Source organism: Brachyistius frenatus, unplaced genomic scaffold, assembly GCF_029030835.1.
Source record: "Brachyistius frenatus isolate BFR_SWC_R1_liver_20210118 unplaced genomic scaffold, ASM2903083v1 Contig_144, whole genome shotgun sequence".
Classification (NCBI taxonomy): domain Eukaryota; kingdom Metazoa; phylum Chordata; class Actinopteri; family Embiotocidae; genus Brachyistius; species Brachyistius frenatus.
The window spans coordinates 429,038-456,198 of NW_027210743.1; the positions used below are offsets into that span (position 1 = coordinate 429,038).

The window sequence follows — 27,161 nt, forward strand, 5'->3', positions numbered from 1 at the left end:
GAGTCGCCGTATTGACCGGTAAGGATGAGCTATTAGCGACCTCGAACATATCATTTACATGTTGTTTTTTGTGTGTGTCTTTGGCCGCTTTGTTTTACTTTGACCTTATATATATATATATTGTCGCTTCATTTGTTTTTTTTTTGTTTTATTTGCGAGTAAACTTGTGGGTTTTTGCCGAAGCGTGAGCTAAATTCGCTAGTTAGCATGCGTTTATTAGCTTCGGCTAACTAACTAAAAGAACAACCGCAGATACGCGACGTCGTATTTTGTCAGGCTGTGACGTCATCGGCGCTTGCGTTGCACGCGTGTAGTTGTCAAATCATCTAATCCGTCTTTTATTTGATCGACAGGCGGTGCCGCTGCAGCTGAATTGTGCTTAACTTCGCCGTGCGGACCGTCAACAATGTCCTGTCGGTGCTTCCTGCTGCTGCTGCTGCTGCCGCCGCTGCTGTGTGTGGGAGTCTCGGCGGTGGAGGTCCACCGTCCCCGCGGTGTCCCTTTGTCAAGTGAGCATCTAATAATCTCACTAAATCTCACCCACGAGTATCGAGTTAGTTTTGTGTTTAATTATGCCTCGCAGTTTTGTTGGTTTCAGTCACACGCGCTTCCAAATTTCGTAAATGATGCCCATCTGTTTTATTACGTCACAAAAAGTTTTGATTTGTAAAATCAGACCTCTGTTTGTTTTGTTTTTTTCCAAGTCAAAAACTTTTGCTTGCACGTTTAATTTTACTTAATGGGCGAGAGTTTCTAATGGTGGGTTTGACCTGGATTCACAATTCCCCTGCTCCCTCTGTTAAACCATGAACATGGGAGGACTGTTGTTAAGCTACATGGAGGGCAATTTACATTATATTGCTCTTTTTCTTTAAAAAAAAAAAAAATCCACCAAAGAATGGCTGCTGCTAATTGGTCTAATAAAAATATGATGACTCAAAATGTTCAATAATTACAAGCTTCAGATTGTTTATCATTTATTGATGAATCTGAAGAAAAAAAATAAGATTTCATGGTTTTCCTAGCGGTCATTACTGGAATCTGGTATCATATCTTGTTAGTTTTCCCTGCAGCTGTGCACGGTCCTGTGAGATGCATGCAATGCACATCAACTTTGGACAACAGAAAGGGAAAATTCTTGATTTTTTTTAATTTATTTTTTTTACCTTGAATGCAACCGCTTCATGAATGAGATCTACCGAACATGAAAACGATCAACTTCATAATGCTCTGTGTCACGACATTTTGTCTTTAGAAGTATTTGTTTGTGTCGGAATTGCTGTGATTTAGGAAGTAGATCTCCATCGAGGTATGAATCGAGATGGCAATTTTTAATATGATTAACCGTGCTCATACGATTCACTGTTCGACTTCCACAGAACGGCAGTTCTATGAAGAAGGGAAACCTTTTACTTGCCTGGATGGCTCCCGCACCATTTCCTTTGACTGGGTAAACGACGACTACTGTGACTGCCAGGATGGTTCTGATGAGCCCGGTATGTGTGCTGAAGAGTCCTGTGCTACTGTCCAAAAATATTCTTTCCCACAGTATTATGCATCTGGTTTTTTTTTTTTTTTTAAATAAATAATTTCTTTCAGGCACTGCTGCTTGTCCAAACGGCAGCTTCCATTGCACCAATGCAGGTTTCCGACCGGGCTTCATCCCTTCTTCCCGCATCAATGATGGAATCTGTGGTACGGATTTTAAACTCTGCTGACTGTGTCTTTTTTAGATGTGCTGCGTGGCCGTGGTTTTCTTTAACATCCGCGTTTCCTCTGCAGACTGCTGTGACACAACTGATGAGTACAACAGTGGTGCTGCCTGTCAGAACACCTGCAGGTGGGACTGCTTTTGGATTATAACTCTAATAACTTGTGTATGATTTAAGTGCCTATAGATGTACTTACAAACACACGGAGTGTCAAAAAATGTGTTTTAGTTGAGTACATTTTTGTATGTGGGATGTTGCAGGGAGTTGGGGCGTAAAGAGAGAGAGAGCGTGCAGAAGATGGCGGAGATTGCAAAGGAGGGCTTTGTGATTAAACAGCAACTCATCCAGGAGGCCAAAAGTGATCTAGAAGACAAGAAGGTGTGAATGACGAGATAACATTTGGTCTTTGTGTGTGTAATAATTGAGATTTAGAGCTCTGACGCGTGGATTATTGCGGTGTCAAAATTTTTTTTTATATTGCGATACTGACACTCCAGCAGAGACATTTAGAACTACTTTACACAAACTACCTTATCAAACTATCTCGCCTGTCTTTTGCTTATTTTATACATCCAGAAACTACATATTGGCCATCTGAAGTCTCCTTTTAAAAAACATTTTAGATTAACAACTTGCCTTTGAATTATACTACAATAGCTTTCTATGTGACTTGTGCTGCTGTGTTTGCATCTAACACATTTTCTATGAAATTGTTTAGAGGAGATGTTGGGCATTGTTTTCTAAATCAAATGGATTTACAGATATTGTGCAGATCACATTTGTTTAAATTTATTATTTTAATTTGTCACAACAGTTCAAACTTGCCGATGTTCAGGCCAGTAAGAAGGATCTGGAAGTGAGGGTGGAGGCTCTGAGAACAGTAAAGGAGACTGCAGAGCAGCCAGAGAAAGAGGCTAAAGAGCGCCATCTGAAGGCCTGGGAAGGTAATTTGAGATTTGAAAGTATATCGCCATCTACTGTTTGAAAAGAGTATCACATTACAGCTTCTGTAGTGAGTGACTTTTATTTAAACATTTGTGGGTAGATATTGTTTTCAGGATGGTGCGTACATTAGAAGTAGTAGACAAAACACTCACTCGTGCAAAGCTTATAACCTGAAATGTTTGATCCTGTATTACTGTATAAAAGTATGTGTGTGTGCTCAGAATCACTGATAACTGAACACGCAGTAAAATCCTATTTTGGTTTCAGATCTAAAAGAAGTCGTCCGCATGGAAAAAGACAAGGCTAAATTGGCTGAAGTGTTTCTTGAACTGGATGATGATGCTGATGGCTTGTGAGTAGTGGCAACCTCCAAAATGAATAGCACCCAGAATGAGGGAAAATGTCCAGTGTAATCAAGCCTACCACGGACAGCTTCAAAAACAATCATTAATTATCTAGTCCGAAGAAGAAAAAAATGCAGGATTTGTAAATATGCCATCGTATTTAATGAAGTTGTCTTATTACTGCTCTTAATGTAATTTAAATTACTGAAATCCAAAATGTTGTCACACAGCCAACTCAAATCTGATGACATGCCACAGAGATCACTACGTTTTCTGAACTAAAAATGTCAATGAATAGATTATCGCTATTTCAAATGAAAAGATTGAACGGCCATGCTTTTTGTACAGAATATAGACGTTGGCTGATCTTTCGTGAGACAGTAACTCTTTTTTTTTTTTTTTTTTTTTTAATTTTTTTTTATTGTTTTCCTCATTGACTGGTGGAGATAAAAAAAAAAAGATGTGGTACTGCAACTCATTGAATAACACATTTTTTTGTGTCAGTGTCTCAGTGGCTGAGCTTCTGTCCCACTCTGAGCTCGACCCAGATTCAGACGGTTCATTCACAGAAGCTGAGGCTCAGGTAAGACTTTTCTCTTTGCATTGTTGTTAAAACGCACTGCGCAGAAAGTGTACTCGTCACGAATGGCAAATGATTCAAAAGCTTAAGGAGGTGAACGAATCAAAGTTGTGAATGTCGTCTTTGGTCTGTATAGGGACTGTTCGGAGGAGTGGACCAAGTGGACTCGGTAGCATTTGAGTCTGTTTGGAACAACATCAAAGAGAAATATATTTCTGAGGTAAGAACCTGTAAATTCCTTTTAAAGAAATCTGTGTTAAAAAAAAGGCGCTGCTCCTCCAAGTTTGTTACTTTGTTGGCATCAGTCCAACGCGGGCACCCAACCAGTAGTGGAGACTCCACCGGAAGAAATGAGCGAGCCAGTCTCCGACAACGACTCTGACCAGTACCCTGAAGATGACATCCCAGAGGATGAAGAGGAGGAGGATGATGAAGAGGAGGAAGATGATGACTCGGATGAGGGAGACTATAAGGCAAGCCCTCCCGAGTTTCTCCCATCAAGCTGATGTTGGATGATTCTCAAGTTTATTTTGGCGCGTCACCTCTAACCTCTGCTTGATTTGCAGGTCCCTCCTACGACAAAGACTCAAGAAAAGAAGGATGACGACGATGAAGGGACGATGCCACCCTTTAACCAAGAAACGCAGAACCTCATCGATGGTGAGTGTGTGTGTGTGTATGAAACTCAGTGACTCAGCCAGTCCTGAGCATTTGGGTCACACTGTAAAATACCAGAAAGACACCACAGATGTGACTGCATAACCCATCAGTTCACATTTTAATGTTTGAATTTAAAACATTTCACTCATTCTGTTCCGCGATAACTCTTTAATGTAGAAATAAAAGGGTTTATTGAACAGGTGTGTTTCTTTTATGTTGAACAGGTTTGTTACTTGTCTTGTATAAATGCTTTCAACAAGAAGTTATAATTTGCTCAGACTTTTGACTGCGTGTGCATGTTTGGGCTGAATTTACTGCGGGGGTATGTTTTAAGTCGCTGCGTCTGATTCCCAGCTGCTCAGAAAGCCAGGGATGAGTTTGACGTAGCTGAGAGAGCTCTCCGGGATGTGGATGATCAGATCAAGTAAGTGCTCAGCCTGAATATGAAGGAGCGTCTGTGCCAATAATGCAATCAGCGTTTGTTACCACAACTGCAGTCTAAATTTTCATTAGCCAAAGTGGATGATTTTTTTTTTTTTTTTGTAGCACAATCAGTGTGTTATTAGTCAAAAGACTGTCAAGTAAAACAAAAAGAAGTTACATTTTGGATTTGGTGTCTTTTTTTTTTTTTTTTTTTGCAGGAACCTTGAGAAGGAAATCTCCTTTGACTTTGGACCAAGTGCAGAATTTGCCTACCTCTATAACCAGTGCTATGAGTTGTCTACTAGCGAGTATGTGCACACAAAAAAAAAGTTCTGTATTTATTATTTGATGCAAGTTCTGACATCTGAAGGACCTAAATCTTTTTTTTCAGGTACGTCTACAGGTTCTGTCCGTTCAACAGAGTATCCCAGAAACCCAAGTATGGCGGTTCAGAAACTAATTTAGGGTAAGAGAATATTTTTGTCGTGGCAGTTTTGCTCAGTTTTTTTTTTTTTTGCTGCAAACTTGACTCATCTTGTATTTTTCATCATTTGCTTTTAGATCATGGGGCTCATGGGCGGGCCCTGAGGATAATATCTACTCTGTGATGAAGTATGAACATGGAACAGGGTGCTGGCAAGGCCCCAGCAGATCCACCACTGTGAGTCTCAGCAAGTCTGCCCTTACTCAGTCTTTTTTTGTTATGCTAACTGTGCTTTGATGCTTGTTTCTTATCGGACAAAGTGCCAAAATATATATTCTTTGTCCGTCAGGTTAAATTAACATGTGGAAAGGAGACAGTTGTGACATCTACCTCAGAGCCAAGTCGCTGTGAGTACCAGATGGAGTTTATCACCCCTGCTGTCTGCCAGGACCCTCCGAGCCTGGATTCTGTGCTTCATAAGCACGAAGAGCTTTAGATCCTCTTGATTTGTGAGTAACTCCAACCTGTCCGTTTTTGGTTTTTTTTTTTTTTTTTTACAGCAAACCTCTTCGGTAATTCAAAGCAAAATCTCTCCGTATTCTGAGGTCCCATATCGATCCTCAAATGGGTCCTCTGGCCCCGAGGTGTTTTAGTGAAGTCATGTTTTTGAACATGGACACAAGGCACTCTTAATCATTACAATGTCTTCCTGTTGCTCACTGAAGCAAAATGAACATCTGTGACAGTCAAAGCTGTACAGTGTGAAATTTTAGCATTTTGATTTGAAGAAAATCCCCTGAGCAGTTACAGCTTCATTTTTAGAGGAAGAGCAGGACAGCAGCAAGACCAAGGTAACAGCACCTTCGTTTCAGTCCATCGTATAATGAACGGGAAGTTGGGTGTGCCACATCAGTAAACTGACAGTAATATTGTGATGCACTCTCCTTTTTCTCATTTAAAAACTAATTTGACCAATACAGGTTCATGTTTTGTTTTTCCATCATAGAGATTGTTATGCTTTATATGACATCAAAATAATGCTATGTTGTGATGTATTGTCAGTTTGCCTGCAAGACCCACAGCTAATGCCGTAAAGACTGAACAGATATCGGGTATAACTTCCCTTAAACTAGTCAATGATCGTAATACTGCAACTTGTGTAACTTTAATAGCAGTTTTAGGTTTGTCCAAGAGTGGAGTAGAGAGGGCCTGTTGCAACAAGAGTGGACTTTTTGAATGTGTCATGGTCCTAAAATAACATGGCATGAAGCCCATGTGCAAGTGCTCATTCTAAAATAACACGAGAAGCGGATAAATCTGTGGCGTAAATGCTTACACCTCGGAAATGAAACCTACAGGGATACATTTTTAACTAAATTGCCCACCCCTCTAATAATAAGAAAGACATGATTTAAGCAAACTGGCCACTGAAATGAACGTGCATGCGCTCTCCTTGCAGGCTGTTCTCATGGGACCACAACCACTGCAGCAAAACGAAGTTGCCATGCTGTGAGCGGCATCACCTCGGTGTCTGTTGACAACTGAGAATAAATTATGGAAATTCCAATGAGTAATTCATCATAGTATCATCTATACACTTCCAACAACCACGGCTACCTGTTGGGTTGATTCTGGTGTTTTCTGTCAAATGTAGCGTCATTCCATTGTTTTCAATAAAGGTTTTTTTTTTTTTCCCATATCGTCTCAAACTTGTGTCCATTTTTACTATTAGTATAGTCGCTTTGTCTTGATCAATGATCAAAACATGGAAGGTAAGCAAACAAACCAGACGTAACGAAGGTGACTACGTTATGGTAAAATACAATTATTTTAATCAGTTTGGTTGAACTTTTATTATTGTTTTGACAGTCAATAAAGATTGGCTCAGTCATATTTGTAACTTTTATTTTATTTTTTTCTGGCATGTAAAGTACAAATAATTAAACAATTCCATGAAAAAGTCTTCAAGCGTCTTCAGCTGAAATCCCAGTAATAAATATCCTAGTCTAAACTGAAAGGTTTATTTCTTTTTTTTTTTCTTTGTTAAATTTTGACATTGTTCATTTGGTCATGTTTGGAAGTATGAGATTTTGTATTTTTTTTCCCCCGACATTGGTGTCGGCAGAACTTGTTTTGATCATTTTCACCTTTTTGATTTGTTCTACCATTCCAGGAAAATGTAAGAAAAACATCACTAAGTTACTGCGTCCCCTCTTCTAAATAAATAGACACAAAATACAGTTGGTTGAGAAACAGAAGGACCACTCACCCCTTTACTACCCTAGAGACTCCCAAGAAAACCTTCCTGCAGCTTGTCTGAGCTCTGTAATATTTTTTTGTTTTGAGCTCTTGGCTGGGTTTCCAAATGCGTCTCGGTGCCAAAGAACGCCTTTGTTTCAATAGCACAAATTGACACTGAAATTGATACAGGTGATTCCAGTAATACAATGCTTTTACAGAAACATTACTCTTGATATCCTTTTTGTAAATCAATCCATCAGCATAAACAGGAAAGCATCTTGTGAGCATATTAAACCGAGGACATCCCCCTCTGGTCCTGGATAGTCGTCGGACCCTCAAATGGGCCAAAGCCTCGCTACAGGGGCTGCTCCATGTCTCAGGGGTTCATCGAGTGGTTGAAAAAACAAGACTGTGATTAGATTAAATAATTAAAAGATTTTCATTTAACAAGACAAACAGAACACAGGCAGTAAAGGCATAACATCTAGCACACAGCATGTATGTTTATACACTTCAATTAGTTAAATATAGCAGTGCATTCTTTGACTATGGAGAACGTTTCCAAATTGTACTTCTAAAGCTGTTTTTCTATTTGTCCCCCTTTTTAAGAAACATAATGGTGTAACCACAATTTTGGCAAACTTAAAGTCTTTTAAACTTGCAAATATAATGAAATAAACCATAAATATACACAAAACATACTTTATACGAGGCAATAATAATAATCATAATAAATAGTTTTTAAGTTAACAATAAGTTAAAACTACAAGCTTAAAGTCGCCCAAATAATACAAGTTTGTTGGCGCTATTTTGAATTTTTTCTGTTTAAATTATTTTATGTTGCAACAAAAGCTACCACAGACTTTACAAACACAATTGAACACAGTTTGATTGAAATAAAAAATCTAACTAAGTCTAAAATCTGCATACACTGTAAAAACTGCAACTAATTAAATAATGGAAGAAAAATAACAAAATGTACCCAATCAATGCAACCAAACATAATCTTTGACCCATGTGTGTTCTCTATGGCAACAGCAACAACACAAATACGCTAATTTAACAAGTGAGTCTTGATATGTAAATGAAATCAATAAATTACAGGGAAAAAAATGATATTTGAAATCGACATGGGCTAAAACTGATGATATATTAGACAGTATTCCTTTCAAGGTCATAGAGAATTGATCTATTAAGTCAGCCAAATAATGCAGTTTGTTTGAGCTTGCATGGTCAGAGCACAAATTAGGGGGCTGAGGAAGTGACAATGAAATTTCTTTTTAAGATCAGAGCTCTCATTGCTTGTTTGATTTAATAATTAGTCCGTTCATTTGAATGTTTTTGTCCAACATTTTTGCTCCTTTCACTATTCCGCAAAACCTTTTCAGTGTGACATTTAATTTCTTTTTTAAAAAATATATATCATTTGTTCTCAGTCAATATAAAAACAAAGCACATTGCACTTACTGTTCCATAGGAAAGTTTTTTTTTGTATTTTTAAATGATTATTGTTGTTGCTCAAGCAGTGTAGTACTGTTTCCTGCCATGGTCCTTGGCTCTCTGCTGTACATCGAGGTGTAGGTTTTTGTGTAGGCTGTGTATGAAAAGGGCATTTCCGACTGTGGGTTTGGTTTGTGGGTGCTGACTGTACTCCATTGGACATGGCTGGGTAAACAACTCCAGCTGCAGTTCACCGCGGCATGTTATCTCGGTTCTTCCTAACGTCTATCACTGGTCTTACCAAGTGCTCAGTCCTACTGTGCTATCTCCTGCAAATTGCTCGACCCAAAAATAGCTCGATTCGTCCTTTTATATGGCCAGCTCTGGACACACCAGCAACAATCATTCAGAGTATTTCAAGGGATGAAACAGTATGAGTGAGAGGAGTATTTAAAGTGGTGCAATGTTGACGGTTTTAAAGGATAAAGACAGAGCAGATGATCTAAATGTCAGGGGAAATACATTAGTTGGATGCAACTTTCCTTTTGTCAATTGATGAATTGATATGTCAAATAGAATTTTGTATATGCCTTGTATTATTCAGCGTCTGCATTAAACGTGTGCAAATGGGATTGCTTGCATCTGTTTCATTTTAGCATTTGGTTTAGTGGTTCCAAGATTTACAAATGTAAACTGATATGCGCAACTTATACGTTCAAAAATAATGATAACTGAAATCGTAGAGGGTCCTTATTCAATAAATAACATAGATTTGTACAGCAATTACTCAGGGAATAATATAGTTAGTCTTAATTTATCCTTCTTGGTACTGACTTGCAAAGCAATTCTTTGGCAAAAATCAAATCTATCTAATCATGAAGACTCATGCTCAATGTTCATTATGAATCTGCGTCTCTGTTTGAATCTGCATTTGACCTTTTTTTTTTGTTCTTTTTTTTTTTTTGCAAGCAGCTATTGAGTTTTTCAGCTGGGCAACGAGCCGTTCTCACTGCAGCGTTGTCTGGGATTCTCAAGTCAAAGAACTTCACTTCACTGCACCATCGTTGAAGCAACACTGTACACAACTTCATGACTAAGAGATGCGAGTGTGTCTAAGCACTCAAAAGTACAGATGTGTTTTGTCAGGTTATACCCCCAACTGTTTAAATTTATTTTATTTTTTTTACATCAAATTTGGTGTTGTTCGGTTCATTTCAAGCGTTTGGATATGGTTAGACAGTTAAGTTTGTATGAGATACATTGTTCCTTCGCCCCCTCCCTAAATCCCCACCCATACACCGCATGCTTGTTCCCCCTTGCTCTGCAAAGATCAGAGGGTTTAAAATAAAGCCATGCGATGTCCCAATTTTTCCAAGCTTAAGAATCTGTAAAAATTCAGCACAAGGTCTTGTTCCTTTGTATGTATAAAAATAGATTTATCTCTAATGTAATCCTTTCAAAGAGATCGTCCTCTTTGGCTAACACAGCGTCATTTAGAAAAGCAAAAGCAAAAATGTCTTGAATATAGTTGACCTTATTTCATCTGTTATCATGTGCATATGTCTTGATATTGAAAGACATTAGCTCTCCCCATGGTAAATCTGAAGTCTGGGCTGTAACAGACATTTCAACTAGACAGGTTGGCCTTAATGTTCCATCAAAGGTGCCATAAATAATTTTCATGCAATTGGGTTGGGGATATTTTAGAAATGCTATTTTTGTGGTAGTGCCAAACAGATCTGAAGCAAATAAATAGATACTTTTCTGTTGTAAACAGAAGTCTAATTATGACACTTATTTGTAAGCTTGATGTTGTACAGTCATCTTTTTGACAGGGCAGGAGTTCAAAGTTTCCGGGAAGCTTTTTAAGCGAATCGAAGGGTTTTTCAAAGTAAAACTGAGGAGCATTTGGCAAAGTTGGAGGAGCTGGTAATCTTTCTCCTCAATAGATCAGTGATACATTTTGTTTTACATCGCCAGATATCGTCACACACACACACACACACACACACACACACACACACACACACACACACACACACACACACACGGCTTTAAGTCAGTTTTAAATGTTCAGTCATTAGGAACTGCAGTCCTCTTAATCTGCTCTACTCCTGTTGTTACTGTAGATCGCATGTACTCTGCTGAAATGTAAAACGCTGACCTCATTCATTCAGGGAGCTTCTATCTGTGCACTAGACTGAAGAAGAATACCGGTGCTCTTTGCGTTTTTGCTCATGTGTGCTGCCTCGACCATTGTTCAGTCCATGGGTGTGGCATTTCACCATTTTTCATAGCTATAATTGCTGCTACTTGAATCGTAATTACATTAAAAAATATCGAATTCAGTCTTAAGACAACGTATCAAAACGTAAGCAAAAACAGCATCATCTGCCTGCCTTTGATATGACAATTAGCATTTTTTTTCTTAACCTTTTGGCACCCAATGACCTCTCATTGTTAAAACAAAATCCCACACCAGATCATGGCTGACAAAAGCCGTGCAAAAATAAAAAAGGCCTTTGGATCATGTAAAGCACAGGTGCAGTCAGAGAAAATGATACAAAAAGGGAGAAAAACACCGGTATTTTCCTTTGACATGGCTGTGTTGTGGTGGAACGGTTTTCCCCTCGCAGTCATCACTCTCTCGCCCAGCAGAGAATTACTAATGAACATCGTCACCATGGGAGCGCTGCCACTCTGCTCTAAGTTCACAGACAGTCTGCTTGTATCGAATCCATCTTGAGGATAGATTAGAAAAAAATACAGTTTTAGTGGACTAAATATGTGTAAATCTTCTACTTACTGAACTGTGTTTCTGTGATACATTTAAGTGTACTATTGTGTTGTTCGGTGTGAGACTGTGAGGGAAAGAGTGATTCTAACGGCCTTCGGACTACTCTTCTGTGACCAGTATTCATTAGTGAGCCTAAATCATAGTGGGTCTGAGCTAAGAAGCTCAGATAGGGTAGAGAGACTGCCTTTACGCTAGGCACCACCTAATAGGTCAGGAAACAGTAGTCAAAGTTTCTAGAAAATGCTTACATACTCGGCTATTATAACCACCTTAAATATTGAATATATAGTTATATTTTAATAGACGTATATAAGAGAACACTGTTTTTTAATTTCATTTTCTTTGATCTAAAAAAATCGCTGATTCAAAATGCCCAAGTGTAAAAAAAGTGACTACATCCTCTCCAGCAAGATAATGGGAGAGATGGCGGGGAAAGAGTTTGGGTAAATTGCACATATTCGTAAATTTTTGATCATTTTGTTCATCAGTTGTCATTATTTGCCTGAATTCAATCAAAGCACTCCGTACACATTCTCCGTCACATTCGTTAGACTGTCTCCTAAATAGATAGCTCTTGCCCCTACCCAACAAAACCAGCTACGTACCCCTTCTAATTCAATCCAGGCAAATATAGGGAAGGACTAGCATGTTGTGTAAAGAGAAAAGAAAAACTCCACGAGTGTGTTTGTTTGGAACTCTGACTTGTGTATGCTTGCGTATGGATTCATTTGTGTCCTGTGTGCATCTATGTGTGCATCTTCATGTCTGTGTTTGTGTTTCCATTTCATGAATTTGCGTGAGATTATGTCAGAGAGAGACTCAGTCCAGGCCCATGTAGAGTGATGGCACAGGGAGCTCAGGTTGCTCTCCATGCAGGTCGAAGGAGCTGGTACCAGCAGCCTCTCTCGCTCAGGCCTTGTGCTGCTTGCTGGTCTTGAAGGAAACCTGCAGCACTCGGTCGCCCAGGCGATAGCCATTAAGGCTAGCAATGGCCATGGCGGCTTCATCGTAGTTGGTCATGGTGACAAAGCCAAAGCCCTTACATTTGTTGGTGGTGAAGTCACGGATGACCTTGACATTGGTGACGGCACCGAAAGGCCCGAAGAGCTGCCACAGGACGCTCTCGTCCGCCTCGGGGGACAGGTTGTACACAAAGATGCACCAGCCGGCTCCAGTTGGACCAGTGAGGTTGACTCCGGCCAGGCTGGTCATGCTGTCAATGGTGATGGGTGAGAATCTGGGGAAGAGAGTAGGAGAACTACCATGGGTGTCATTCTGAAGTTCCACACAGCATTCAATGCTCTACACTGTCTCTTATGAGCATGTGTGCGTGACAAATGATAACGCTTGCAGTCGGGTATGGAGTCAGGGGACCCCATCTCCATCCCCTCGGCTGTACAGTAAGTAGATAGATATGTGTGGGCACCACAGTGGCTCCAAACTACCTGCTTTCATACAAAATGACACCGCGTGCCCTGAGACCAGACACCCACGCAATCTGCATATTTTCTCATTTTCTCTGCTGACCAAAGCCTCTGGAAGAATTAAACACATGAATCACAATGTTCAACTGAAACCACGGTATTGAACAAAACACAGAAACCTAGAGAGGGATGAAAAGCAAATTGGAATCAAATCATACAAAAACTGGAGCAAACAGAGGAGACGCAAACGGAATCTGGTATGTCCATGCTGGTGAAAAAAGGGGACATTAAAGCAACTGAAACTGACAATGTTAGTTCATAAATAAATACATAGAAATTATTTCTATTAATTAAAACAAAAGAACGAAAAGGTTAAACAAAGCCATGCCAGAATACCCTGCTGTTAGAAAGCGTCATCATTGCTTTTTGCAATTACAGATAGTATTTTATTGTCTGAGCTGCTTCCGTAACATGGTTAAATGGGCTGAGGGCGTTAAGAATCATGGCTATTATATCTGATTTTCGAGATGAAGTCAGCAGGTGGTATTCCGGGCACTTTGTTTGAGGTTTTATTTTGGCATGGATGCTTTTGAAAGTACACCTTTGGCATTTACCTCTTGACTCCGTAGCTGGCGTTTAGTAAATTGTCGAGTCTGCAACGCAAGAGGGAGAATGAAGGGGATGCAGAAGTTAGTTATGAGATCTACACGGAAGGGAGGGCTTTCATGTTATCATGTAGCTCCTTCACCAGCTGGCCTCCAGAGGGCATCCTTCACTGCAACGCACTCCCAAACCATCCAACCACAAACTGCTGGTGTGAAATAGTCCTCTGAATACGGTCTCAGCTGGTATTTATTGTTTATTTTGAGTTCCGTTTAAGCTCCCAAAAAAAAGAATCCCCTTTAATAGATTAATTGTAAGCTAAACAAATCTTGAAACTTAGGCCATTTTACATTTACTGATTAAAAAAAGTAAGCGAACATTCCAAACCAAAGGTTATCTACAGTTGTTTGTGAGATTCAATAACAAGTTCAGTTCTGGAAGCCTTTCAAAGGCTTTATTCGTAATTACCCATGTAGATGTGGCTAACATCTGGCAATTTCAATCTTTACGATGCCTATAAAGCCTATGAAGCATAGGCGGCATTTAAACCAAAATTTATTTAGCTTTACTTTTTTATTGTACTTGGAAAAATCTGGTTTCTTACATTGGTTTTGAGCTGTTATTTGGATCTGGTCCCTTTCCAAGTGAAGGGATCACACTGCAGTTTAAAAGAAAGTCAGAGGAAAAAGAGTGAGAAGGAGGGACAATATCATATTGCCATTTCCTTCTTTACTATAAAATAGTGATAAATACTTAAAGGAAGAGGTTAATAGTTAGTGTTATAGTGACAGAAAAATATATGATATATTTTTTTGTTTTTTTGAATGTTTTAAACCACACAGTTTTACGCATTATAAATCTAAATCACATTTGTTGTTTTGTAGAAGTGCCACTCCTTCTGCTGGATTAAACATAGCCACTGAGAAATATTTACTGTTAGCCATTCTCTGGTGTAGTTGAGGCTTGATAAATATAAAAAAAATAATATTTTGCAGACTGACTTTGGCTATTGACACAGTAATGATATTCTTACTAAAACAATGCAACGTTGACACACTTAACAATTGTCATATGCTCAAGCACAGCAACAGAGCAGGATTACCTCAGACTTGGTCTTGAAACAGTATCTCTTTCAGACTATCTGCTGGTTAGTAGGGGACTCATAGGTGGGGGGTGGCATGAGGTTTTTAAAGGTTAGGTACCTGAAACGCTGAGTCTGGTGGTGCAGGGGCCCCGTGTAGCGGCGGGCAGCAGTCTGGTACAGCTGAGTCAGTAAGGCCTGGCCTGTCTTCTGGCTGGGGTTGTTGGCGAACTTGACAGTGATGGGCTCGGCGGCACCCAAAGGCTTCTGTCCATTCAGTCCTTTGATGGCCTCCTCTGCTTCATTTCGCTTGTCAAACCGGATGAAGCCCACTCCTCGTGATATGCCTGCTCCGATTAAGAAAACAGACCAATGTTACTACCTTGGCATCAGAGACTGCCGCTGCCAAACAAGGTTGACTAAACTGACTAGGGGTAATTAGATACAGTTTATCCAGATGTATTGAGTCACAGCAGGAGATATGAATTAAGGCTGTACCTGTGACTTGGTCCACTAGGATGCGGGATGTGATAATGCGACCGTATTGGGAGAACAGCTGTTCCATGTCCTTCTGGCTCATGGTTTTGGGGAGTCCACTCACGTAAAGGTTGGCATCACGAATGGAAGCCGAGCTTGGCCGGGCATATGATACCTATTAAACACAAATTAAAACAATCAGTCAGGTGCATTTTATTTGTCTTAGAGGGCTTCAATCAGAGAAGAATCGTCACTTTAACTTCACAAACATGTTTTTTGGACCCTGTGGAACTGGACTAAGTTCCCAATAGACTTTATTTTAGGTCCTACTGATTCATCCTCATTTGTTATCTCCACACACCCAGTTGTCATTTTGAAGTGTGTGGACTTAATCAGTGCCTTTAAGCTCATGCTCAGCCACAATGGGACTATCACAGACACTCTATGACGACTGCAACCCAAAACCCAAATTGAATCCAATCATCGGTTAACAAGGCCAGATGTCAGCTTTGTTTCGCAGTGAAAAACATCAGCCTCAGTTGATATATTTTCCTGAATTCACCAGTGACTTAATTAGTGCGCGGCCATTTTTCACGCATCTGTGTTTATATCCCATATGGTTTACTATTGGTCTGCTTTCAGACCATTTTCATCTCGTACTGCGGACCAATATCTTAATTGATCGTAAAAGCGATAAGACATATTCTTGTTTTTGTGTTTGTGTTCATGGGAGCATGTGTGAACACATTCTGGGATAGATAGTCCGGTCCGGCGCATTGTTAAGAGTGGTGTGTTTGTGTGTGATGAAGAGACAGAGTGAGTGTTGTCTGAGATAGGCTGAGCTGCCCTCCCTGTCCTGCCTCCTTTCCTTTGTCTCTATTCTCTGGGGGAGAACAGCTCCACAGGCAAACAGCAAACAATATAACTGCATCACAAGACTTGCAAGATCCTTAACAACTTATAAACATACCATTCACACACACACACACACACACACACACACACACACACACACACACACACACACACACACACACACACACACACACACACACACACACACACACACACACACACACACACACACACACACACACACACACACACACACGCACACATTGTTTATATCCATATGCTATGATGCATACAAATGCTTAAGAATTTTTTTTAGACATAGTCAAATTTATTTTGCTTATTGCATCGGCACAAAGAAAGCTGTGATATCAACATATTATCTTTCAAATGAATACAGGTGTTCTGATTTCATCCATCAGCACTAAGCACCAGTGTCTTTTGTGTACACAGACAGACTGTATGAGCAGGAGGGTTGTGTGGTGCAGTGATTAGGGTGTTCTGGACGAGTCAGGGGGGAGTTGCTGTGTTCGGGGAGCAGAGGCTGCCCTATAATTAACCCTCTCCCTTTCGCTCCCACAGTACAGATGGTGCCTGAAGCCCATATGGCCTCTAATCCTGTCATTGGCATTCTGCTCTCTGAGCTACCCCCTACACTTCCACTGCTGCCCCCCTCCCTCACATCCTCACCGCCTCCTGCAAAAATCAGGAGCATAAAACTATGCTACTGACCACAGGAATTATTTTTTTTTTAAATTAGAAAATAGACTTTTAAGGATGTAATTATAAACGGAGCGGTCTGTGTATGGGTACATCACATAATTATTGAATGTCAAAAGAAATGATTAACAATGATGTATAATAATTGTCATGGCAGTTTATGTACATGGTTGCTCCAACGTAAAAGTAATGTATCTTGCATTTGATATCTTGTGCATATTTTTTATATTATATAAATGCCTTTATGTGTTTGTTCATCCAAGTGAGCAAATAATTCTTGACTTTAAGCTCATTGTTTGATCGGTCATGAGTCAGAATTAACGCCTCTTTTCATGAACAGCTGTTGGAAGATCACCTGCTCTTCTCTCTCTCTGAGATTTGATTTTTCAACCCTGCAGTTTTTCTAAATGTTTGATGTACTTTGATCAGGTTCAGGGGGGAGGATGGGAGGAATTAGGGTTTAATAATATGCCCCCTCTTTCCCTCATCTGATTTTAGGACAAAGCGCCCCCCTAATTATCCTAGATTGGAGGCAGATGGGCTAACCTGGACTGACCCTGGTGCACTGCAGTCAGGCTCCCTAATTACATTTCCATCACAATAACCTCTGCATGCTGTCCGCCCCTTGCTTTCTGACCTCCACTTTCTCCTTCTCTTTTCACCCTTTCTCCCACTTCCTTTGTTCTAGGCACCGCTCCCTTCTGCCTCCTCCTCCTCCTTGTTTTCCTCCCCTCCCTCTGTCACGTCTGTCACCACCTCTCCCCACAGCCCCCTTGACAAAATCTCCACTTCCTATCTTTTTGTCTGGCACGCTGTCAAGAATATAAAAAAGAAATAAGAGGGATTGTGGTCGAAAATAGAGGCTTGCTCACCTTGATTGTTTTAGTTTGCAGTTTGAGACCGTTGAGTGTGTTGATGGCCTTGTCGGCGTCATTTGGATCCACATAGTTGACAAAGCCATATCCCAAACTCTGACCTGGAGACAAAGGAAAGAGGCACAGTGATGTTTGAGATGATCAAAACCAGTTGTGGTGATGATATTTTCAGTGCAGAGAAGGTGTTGTACCTGTTATCTTGTCTCTGACTAGCTTGCAGGACTCAATCTCTCCAATGCTACCAAACAAACTTTTGAATTCTTCCTGGGTCATGTTCTGAGGCAGATAGTTGACGATCAGGTTGGTTTTGCTGTCGTCTGTGGAGCCATTTGTGCTAATGACCGGGCCATTAGGCAGACTGGTTCCGCTTGGACCGTTGGACACCTGGGTTTCCATGGTGCTGATTATCTGCTGAGGAAGAGGGTGGAGTTAGATTCATAATTTATAAAGAGACACAGCGGCGATATACAGTGGCATTAATATGCTTCATGTCTAATATTTAACACACTATAATATATATGTAAGTAGAAGCTATACACACAACAGACTGCCCACTTTGTCATTGTCAGAGGGAAAGGTTGGAAATCAGCATTGCTAAAATGGAGATGGATATAAGGTCTGATTTATCATCTCCCCTCCCCCCCTTTTCACCCCATCTTTCCTCATCTCTCGCTCCCTGCCTCTGGTCCTGCAGATGTCACAGTCCCTTTTCCTTACTCCTCCCCTCCCCCCACTCTCTTCCAGGGTCAAACACCATTACATCGTTACACAGGAATGGATAATAGTGATGGTGGTGTGTGAGGCTGCCAAGCGAGTCGGGGGAATCAGGAGTGGCAGAGGTCGAGATGATGGACAAAAGGGAGAGGGACATTGTTAAATGGATTTAGCGCTACGACAAATTTGGAATATCATGCCTTGGTTAAAAAGAATAAATCGGGATTACATGTTTGTTCTTCTGACTGTGTTAAGGTTCCTTTATAATCGGCTGGTTTTATTATTATAAGTGGAGGGTTAGTGTCCTGTTTGTATCTCTCGTGATACTCTGGTGTGCACCATGGTGCTTAACTTGAGCCCCTTGAGGTCAGAAAAAAAATGTGCTGCCCCGTTTTCCCCTTCCTCACTCTCAACACCTTGCTCTTTGTGTCTGATTACTTCTAAAGTCAAAATAAAAGACTGCAAACTCTTTTTAAATACAAATAATTTCAATGTATCGATAGATTACAGGATGCCGTGACTTACTTTGAAGGTGATGTTGATGGTGATAGTGATGGTTATGGTGATGGTGATGGTTCTACTCTTTTGTTCAGCTGTTTGAATTAGAAAATATATCCTAGAGGTATCATTTTTAAACCAGTGACAGTTTCAGCCTCATCATCAACTACTTTAATTTTACTTTCAGTTTCGGATGAACATTTTGAATATAATGATGTGCATTTATCGGTTATTTTCATTTGCGGTTCAATTAATGCTCTGATATCATTAAATATTTAAATTTCACTTATCAAATTTTATAAGTATGTGTGTTCAGAGTTAGAATGTGTTTATTGAGTGATGCAACTCAAATATAACCTCTTCAAAATGGCCCTGTGTGGGCATTTGCAGTATATATTTTTAACTAAACTGCTTGCATTTTATTTATTTTTTTATTTCAATACTTTGTTACAGCAGCTTTGTAAATTGCCTGGATAAACAGGCATACATAATGCTTGTGTGCTAGGGGGGCCAACATGTAAATAGTTCTGTCAGGTTGTGGGATCGAGCTGTTGCAGATCTTTAACTGGTGAGTGCTATGTGAGTCAAAAGGGCTAAATGAGTCTTCTCTAAAGCTCTTGGGGTCTTACAGTGAAGTCCAAAGCAACAAAGGGACTTAATTAATGAAGCTTCAGAAATATTTCAACATTATATTCAGGGAATTTCCCACCTTAGTCCAGATGTCACTGAGACATAAACATCCTTTATGACAGAAATGTTTACCTGGCCAATAGCCCCTGGCTTTTTACATCACGTCCTCTAATAATGCACAATCAGCTTTGTTTTTATTATGTCAGCAGAGTAGGCATTTTATGCTTCTTTAAGTTTGTTTATTTATTGTCAGCATCTGAATTTCCTTCTTTTTACCTCTTATCATCTCTTATAAATCCACTGCTGTGTTGTATCCATATAGGCTGTGTTAATGTGTTATTAATTACATCACTAAAAAAAAAATAACATTTCTTCATTTGTATCTCTGAATGCATTCATCATGTTGTGTTCTCTTTCTTTGTCTTGTGCCAGTGAATGGATCGGTTCAACGAACCATGCTTTTTCCACTCGTCTGTGTAACCGTCAGTCTAGCTTTGAGCCTCACCTTGACTCGCGTTGCCCAGGTACCAGCCCCTCAAAGACTGCATTGTTTCTGCATTGTCTGAATGGCTTCCTTACTTTGAGCTGAATGTGTGTTTGTCTGCGCTTATTATTAGCAGATATACAGGTTAGATTTGTCTGCCTTGTATTCATATTATATGGCTTTGTAGGATCAGAGAATATCAGTAAGTCAAATTGATAATGACAAGGGGAGAAGTAGCACAGTGACAGAGATAAGACGGCCTAAAAATAAGATACTTCAAAACATGCATCTACGCACAAAGGGTGAATGACATAGAAAAGCAATCTGTCACGTAAAGATTTTGATGCACAACTAAAATGCCACCTGAATATCATTTTTGTGCCCTTATAAATGATGATGGGTTACTTGTCTTGATAAAAAAAAAAAAAGGTGGAATTTGGCTGTTATGTTATATTTATGGCAATATAAACCTTGTATGTTGTGATGCGATACATGTGACTAACAGAAATATGAGCAACTGAGTGTGTCCCAAATATAACAAAAACATTTTGAAGGCAAAAAAAAAAAAACAACAGAAAAAAAACAACATATTAGGGCAAATTTGACTCGCCAACTGAAATAACCGTCAGCGTGGCAGAACACACATTCCCAGTGAACAGTGTGAAGTTATATAATTCACAGACCCACCGAGGATGGGCTGGGCACAGAGATTGGCTGACACAAGCAGCAACTAAGATTAAGATTTTCACAGAAATCGAGGGCAACAACATGCTTTGAAGTTATTAGAAACAAATACAATAGATACAAATTACAGAGGATTGCTTCATTATTTCATGTTGTACACCAAATCAAACAAAAATCAAATAGTCTAGACAAACCGAATTTCTATCTACTGAAGATGAGTTATTGTAATGTTATAGAAAGGCCTACAATAATATGAATCATCACAATAAACTCAGTATACTTCAGTTATCAACTCCATTAATTTTCATCTAATGAAGACAATAAATAGGGTGACTCCAGGGGTGCATCACATCCTGGATGTAAATATGGCCCGGGACCTTTGTTGCATATAATTGCCCCCAATTTTTCTCAACATATTTCTGACTAACTACTAAAGACAAAAATGTGCCAAAGAAATAAGGATTTAAAAAAAAAAATTGTAGAAAAATTGCTAAATGATTTCAGTTGTTATGGCAGCTCTGTGTCCCCCTCTGCCTTTTTTCTATTTTGGGGTTCTGTGAGATCTCCCTTAATATTTAATGGACTGCATCAGCATCGCCTCCACATGGGCCCAGACTTGCACGCAAACAAGAGTCCTGCCTCCACTGCCAAACACATGAACCCAGACTTGCACGCAAACAAGAGCCCTGCCTCCACTGCCAAGCACACGTACCACCTACACTGTACACTATTAAATTACAAAACACAGAAGCATTAGAGGACTAATTGTAAATGCATTCTGTGTTGTCTGTCTTCTGATGCATACAAGCAGCTTTTCCATTTCATTTCTGCTCCAGATGCAGTACAGCACTTAAGGCTGTAATGTACAGAAGGAGAAGTCTCTCCCAGTTCGTAATTTTACATACAGTTTTAATGTCTGTAACACAAAAAGATGTTCTCACCGTCAGTATTTAGTTTTCTTATGCAAGTGTTGGGAAAGATAAGTTCATGTAGAATAAATTCAATTGCTGTATGTCTATTATATGTATTTTTTTATTTTAGTGTAGGTAAAACTATAAATCAAAGCACACAGTAAATATAAATTGATATATTTTTTGAATTACAATTTGAACATAAGATATCTCCTCATAACCTTGTCTCTAGTTCACATTATAATGCATTATATCAAGATTTTTTTTTTTCTGGAAGGCATGAATCAAAACTGAATGCTAGGCTAAAGTGTAAATGAGCCTTCTAAATAACACAGATTACAGGATTATCCCAAACAAAGGGCATTAGCCACACTCTCTGCAGCTTAAGGGATCATGGTGGCAGCTGTAACACAACAGGACGACAGGAGTCACAGCTCATGTCAGCCATGCACTGAGACTCCATCCTATTCTCCGCTCCGCAGACTACAAATAAAAGATTTCTACAAGATTTCAGATCCCGGAGTTATGTGGCGCTTTGATAAGACGATGGGAGACAACGTCAAAGGCTGGGGGAGACAAATCTGCCTTGCAAGCCCTTGCAGCATGCGGGGCGCTATCCAGCGTGCTGAAAAAGGGAGTGGCTTTCGGACGATCTTATTTGAGGCCACAGATGGCCGTGAAACAACCAAACATCACCGAGGCCTCCTTATTTATATTTTGTTGATTTTTAAAAGCATTTTAATCCCAGTTATTAACAGAATTTGTTTTTTTTTTCCCCAATCATTTCAATTTGGCAAATGCATAACAGAATCCCTCGATTTCTCTGGGTTTTTTTTGTGTGTTTTTTTTTTTTAAATTTTATTTAACCCCCCCTTCTTTTAAAAGGCAAGACTTGTGAGCTCTGCAGGCATTCATGAACCGGAGCGCCTATTTGCTGAATAAACGTATTGAAACGACCAAACAAAAGAGCCACCCGTTCCTCCTCTTCTCCCTCGCAGAGGCTATGGCAGCACTATGAATATTAATGTAAACAGTGGCGCTTTGTGTCGTGGCCAGGGGCTGCAAGACTCTCCGGGAACAATGATTGTTACAGTTGCCAGCTTCAAGTCCAAAATGCCGTGATATGGTCAAATATAGAATCACCAATTATTTACTATTCTTTATCGAGATTGTTTTCCCTCACAGAATTAGTAGTCTTAAATTAAGTTGAACATTAAAAAGCTCGGTAAACCGGCTTTAACACGGCGAGCATTGGACAATGACCAATGTTATAATTGTAAATAATATCATCAGAGAAAATAATATATTTCCATAACCCTAGTAAAATGATCTATCAATATGAATACTAGTTTTATATATCCTGTGCAATAAATTTATATTGCCTAAAAAGAGGTATGCAAGGATAAACTGTAGTCCAACAGATTCATTTTGCAGCCTCAGAAGAAGGCAGCTACCTCTTCCTTCCCTGCAGGCGTTATATTTGTTGCTGATAATTACGTGAAGTCAGGGGCAACAGGAGGCAAATCAGCGCTTACATAACGTAATTGCATTTAACGTCTCAACCTGGTTGTAGACAGGACAAATCTTAACTGCAAAAAAAAATTAAACATAACACAAAAACAACCATCATTTTATTTTGGACACAGTCTAAAATTGCTCTAAGCTTTTAAATGAATCGTCCCAAAATGTAAATGTTTAATTCTATATAGGCCCGGTAGTTTTAACTTATAAAATCAAACAACTGCTTTACAGTGATGGCCTCGACTGTCCTTGTCCTTGAATTGTGTAAGTGCCTTGGAAAGGTTATCTGACTCAACGCTTTTATTTGCTTGCCACTGCGGTACAGACATGGAAGACTGCGGACCATGTGGAAGGGAGCCACAGTCACTGTCGGTGTGACACTGTGTAGGCCTGCAAAGGACAATAGGTAACGTACAACAAAGAGGAAATAAAACCTGCGACTGAACGTGTCAGGTGGACAATTCGAGCCAGTGCTGCCCAACTCCATAATTTCCGAAGTTGGCCATTTCAAATTCATTGAAATGAGACCTTAAAGTTAATCATGGTCCTATATTTGGATAACCAACTCTCTCGCCCTGTTTCCTCTAAATAATTTATTTTGTGTACTATTATTAGCCGCTGACTGAACAGTCTAAACATTTTATGTGTAAATAGCAGGCAATCCAAATAATAATGGTGTAATTCCTAAAACAAAAAAGAAACTAATAGTGATTTTTTTTACGTCTGACTTTCATAAACAGACTTCTTAACACCTGTGTGTAATATTAAGGTTGCACCATCAGCAGCATCCACGCTGACTCCCTGTTTCCTATTTATTGTCTCACTTCTGTAATTTTATGTAAATGCGTCTGGTCTTAATTGGCCTGCTTAAATAAACTATCTGCTTTCAAGCGTGGAGCGTGTCAAGAGGCAAAGTGGAATAGACCGTTTGAGGCTTCAAGGCCCTCGTTTGGTGCTCAAGTCCAGCAGAGACACGCCCAATCCGGCCGTCGGCGCACAGCAAAGCTAATTTATCAAGCGCTCCCATCTCCTTTTATCCGACAAGCGCAACGCAAGCATGGCCATCTTGTACGTATACGTGATGTGATACTTGGAGAAATGCGCTTTAAAATGGAGATGTCCGTACGCGGCCCGATACTGTCGCGGCCTCTGAGATTTCCAGGCCATTTACTAGGTTGCATCGCAACGAGAACCCTGAGGAATTTGGACTTTGTCTGATTCAATTCTAACCAATGGATGCGTAATTCCCCCCCCCCGCCCCCCTCCCTCCCTCGGAGTGACTCGACCCTTTTTTTTCCTTTGCCTTGCTGGATGGGCCCGCAGCCTCCGAGGCATCATGTTTTGTCTCCGAATCCCGTCTCCAGCATCCTTGTGCCGCACCAGGCAAAGACAGCCTGTCCTCCCCCCACTGAGCGCAGCGCCTCATCGCATCTCTCCTTCTCCACCGCTGTAATCCTGCGGAATTCCTAAACCTTGACTCTTGATCGTCAAAGAAATATATTGAGAGCCGCGATATTTACAGTCGAGTGGCCGAAATGCTAAAACGTAATACCTCTGCTATCTAAAATGGCAGGATAAAGACTTTGTCCAGCGCTGAGAATGACTGCAGGCTGGAGCGCAGCCGGCATGGCGCATCACTCAGTATGAGATTGCTAGTTGCCTGTATCGATCGTTAATCTTATCATAATAATATGGCAACGCATATCGGACAAAACGTAGGACACTAATCCCAAAGCTCCTCTGTGTTTTGGCATGTGGGCATCACCCTGGAGCTCCACTCAAAATGATACTCATCTCCACAAAAGATATGCGAGCAGCAAAGATGGTAAATGAATCTGTTTATGGCCACAACACATGTGTACATGCAGCTAACAACAAATCCAACACAAAAGGGCTGAGATGCAATGGAAGTGTGATGCTACAGCATCCCCCTCACAAAAATAAGAGAAATAGAGTCATACGTACAGTAACCATTCTTGACGTACAATGAAAGAAATCTAGGTCCTTCTTTGCACTGGTCTTGAAGCTGAAGGCTGGGTGTCTTGTATGCTCTTCGGCCTTTATATTATATGGCCCTTCTGTGTTCTGTCAGGAGTCCAAATTAAAAGAAAAAAAAAAGAAAAAAAGGAAAAAAATACAATCTTTGCCAAGGGATCTCAGCCCTCTGAGATTGTAGGTGTCCTCTATAGGATGAAAATGAGGAGAAAGGGGTTTTCTACTGGATGGTGATGAGGGAGAGCGTTCTCTCCGAGTGGCGTGGGCGATGGTTCAGAAAAAAAAGAAGCAGTGATCCTCAGCAGGGTGTGTCCAGGGGAGGGTGTTCTGGTTCTGCTGTTTTTTGTGTGTAATTCCTTGCTCCTCTCGCAGTCTCCTTCTGTGCCTCTGCTGCAATGTTCTTCTTTTATGCATCCTCCTGGCTGGCAGAGCGCGCTGCTGATTGGCTAATTGTGCAGGGAGGGTACTACATGGCAGCCATTGCAATGCGCTCCTCTCCCATTATCCCCTTCAGGAGAGATCACCAAGAGTCCTCCCCCTCTTCCCTCTTCCATCCCTGCCCTTCCATCTCTCCACTCCCTCCTTCTCGCTGCCCTTCCTTTCTTCCTGCCCCCCTCTTCACACACACACAGAGCGGAGTGAATAGGGCTCCACCTGCACTTTCGGAACAGATGGGTGCAGCAGAAGACAGTGGACTTGTCTCTCTCCTTCCCCACACTTTGCACTTACTTCTGCCTCAGCACAGCCCCTTCCTTTCTCTCGTACTCTCCATTTGGGCCTGTCTGAAACCATAGCACACCACCGCACGCCTTTGTCTTTGCAAATAAAAGCAATTTACAGCGCAGATCAGCAGACTTTCTGAGTCCACATTCTCAGCAGAATTAAAGCAAAGTGGAAGATGACAGAAATATGCAATGATTGGGTGTGAATTGTGGCTAGAAACAAAGCATTTAACCCATACTGCCACCAATGAGTGGATGATTCCTGAACCTCCCAAAGCAGATGGTTAGCTATACGGTCAGGTGCGGACATGAGAATAACAAATTAAATGCCCGCTGAATTAATTCATGTCCATTCAGGAAAAAGTTGAGAAAGTCGCAGTTGTAGCTGTGACCACGCTGTGCTGAAAGATGTTTTTTCTTTGCTTTATGGACAACAACGTGGCCATCAATGATTTTTGTCTCACTTTACAGTCAAAGTATCCCCTTCCTGAGTAGTTCTCAGCCCTCTCTGTCCACCTCCTGCTGCTCCCTCCTATGTCCTTAGCTGTGTGGTGAGTGCTCACTGAGACATGCTGTTTGGGCTCATCTATAATGCATCCCCTGCCCCGGGACATCATGTGTGACAAATGACCTATTTCTGTGCAGACCCCCATAGGGCCTTGACCTGGGGGGGTGGGTGTGCGTGGAAGTGTGCATAAATCAGTGTATGTTTGTTTATTTGTGGATGAGTCTGGGTTTTTTTGTTCATTTGAGGAAGTGAGATGGTGAAATACATTTTTGTATTGAATTAATGTCTCCTGTGTCTTTTTTTAATTTTTTTTTTTTTTACTGTTGACTGGACGAGTGGTGCTGATGTGATCGGTTCCTCAGATTATCTCTCCTGAAGTGACCTTGAGGAATCCTCAGATGTCTGTGGCTGTAAAGAATGATGGTGTGAGGGAGGAAATTGTTTGCGTTATTGACGCTGGCCACTTGCTTTTGATCGATCTGTGGATAGATTTTACTAGCCTCACATGAAGATATACCACAGGACACATAACGTATTCTCATTGCCTTATATTCTACTGTATGTTTGTACTGTTTCTCCCACCTTACAGTCTCTCCTTCCTCCTCGCTCTTGTATCGCCCCTCTTCCTTTCTGTCATTGTCCTGCAGCTCTCTTCCAGTCAGATTCTGAACATGGGCCCTGTCTGATATTTTACATAATTGCCTTACATAAGTAGCAAGCTTGGCTCAGAGCTTGGATGATATTAGTGGAGATGAATATTGCATGAGGAAAGCACTCGTTAAGCGTTAATAAGAGGATAGAGATGGAGCCCCACTGTCAGTCTGTCTTAACCCCGCCCCCACCGTTCTGACAAGCAGTGACTCAACTCAGCCTGGATGCGTTGGAGCCTTTGAGTC

The 27,161-nt window shown here is 40.6% G+C and overlaps 2 protein-coding genes across 16 annotated transcripts; one reads left to right on the forward strand and one right to left on the reverse strand.

The window, feature by feature from the left end:
* Positions 1–6,784, forward strand: prkcsh (PRKCSH beta subunit of glucosidase II). The gene is made up of 18 exons (XM_069715570.1): positions 1–18; positions 354–509; positions 1,380–1,496; positions 1,600–1,695; positions 1,783–1,840; positions 1,973–2,090; positions 2,527–2,656; positions 2,925–3,009; positions 3,506–3,584; positions 3,718–3,801; positions 3,887–4,054; positions 4,148–4,241; positions 4,596–4,665; positions 4,883–4,972; positions 5,056–5,130; positions 5,226–5,325; positions 5,438–5,597; positions 6,548–6,784. The coding sequence occupies exons 2-17, from the start codon at positions 407–409 to the stop codon at positions 5,582–5,584; spliced, it is 1,614 nt and encodes a 537-aa protein (XP_069571671.1). The 5' UTR covers positions 1–18; positions 354–406; the 3' UTR covers positions 5,585–5,597; positions 6,548–6,784.
* A 192-nt stretch (positions 6,785–6,976) lies between these two features.
* elavl3 (ELAV like neuron-specific RNA binding protein 3) lies at positions 6,977–25,508 on the reverse strand. Of its 15 annotated transcripts, none has more exons than XM_069715573.1 (8): positions 25,006–25,507; positions 17,790–18,009; positions 17,596–17,699; positions 15,173–15,326; positions 14,796–15,021; positions 14,198–14,251; positions 13,605–13,643; positions 6,977–12,824 (listed from the first exon to the last, which is right to left on the reverse strand). In XM_069715573.1, exons 1-8 carry the CDS (start codon positions 25,012–25,014, stop codon positions 12,476–12,478), a joined length of 1,155 nt encoding a protein of 384 aa, XP_069571674.1. In that variant the 5' UTR covers positions 25,015–25,507; the 3' UTR covers positions 6,977–12,475. The 15 variants fall into 15 exon arrangements, with proteins under 15 accessions (XP_069571674.1, XP_069571675.1, XP_069571672.1 ...); XM_069715574.1 differs by having other exon boundaries at positions 6,977–12,803; positions 14,796–15,024; positions 25,006–25,506; XM_069715571.1 differs by having other exon boundaries at positions 14,796–15,024; positions 25,006–25,506.
* Between the last annotated feature and the right edge of the window lie 1,653 nt (positions 25,509–27,161).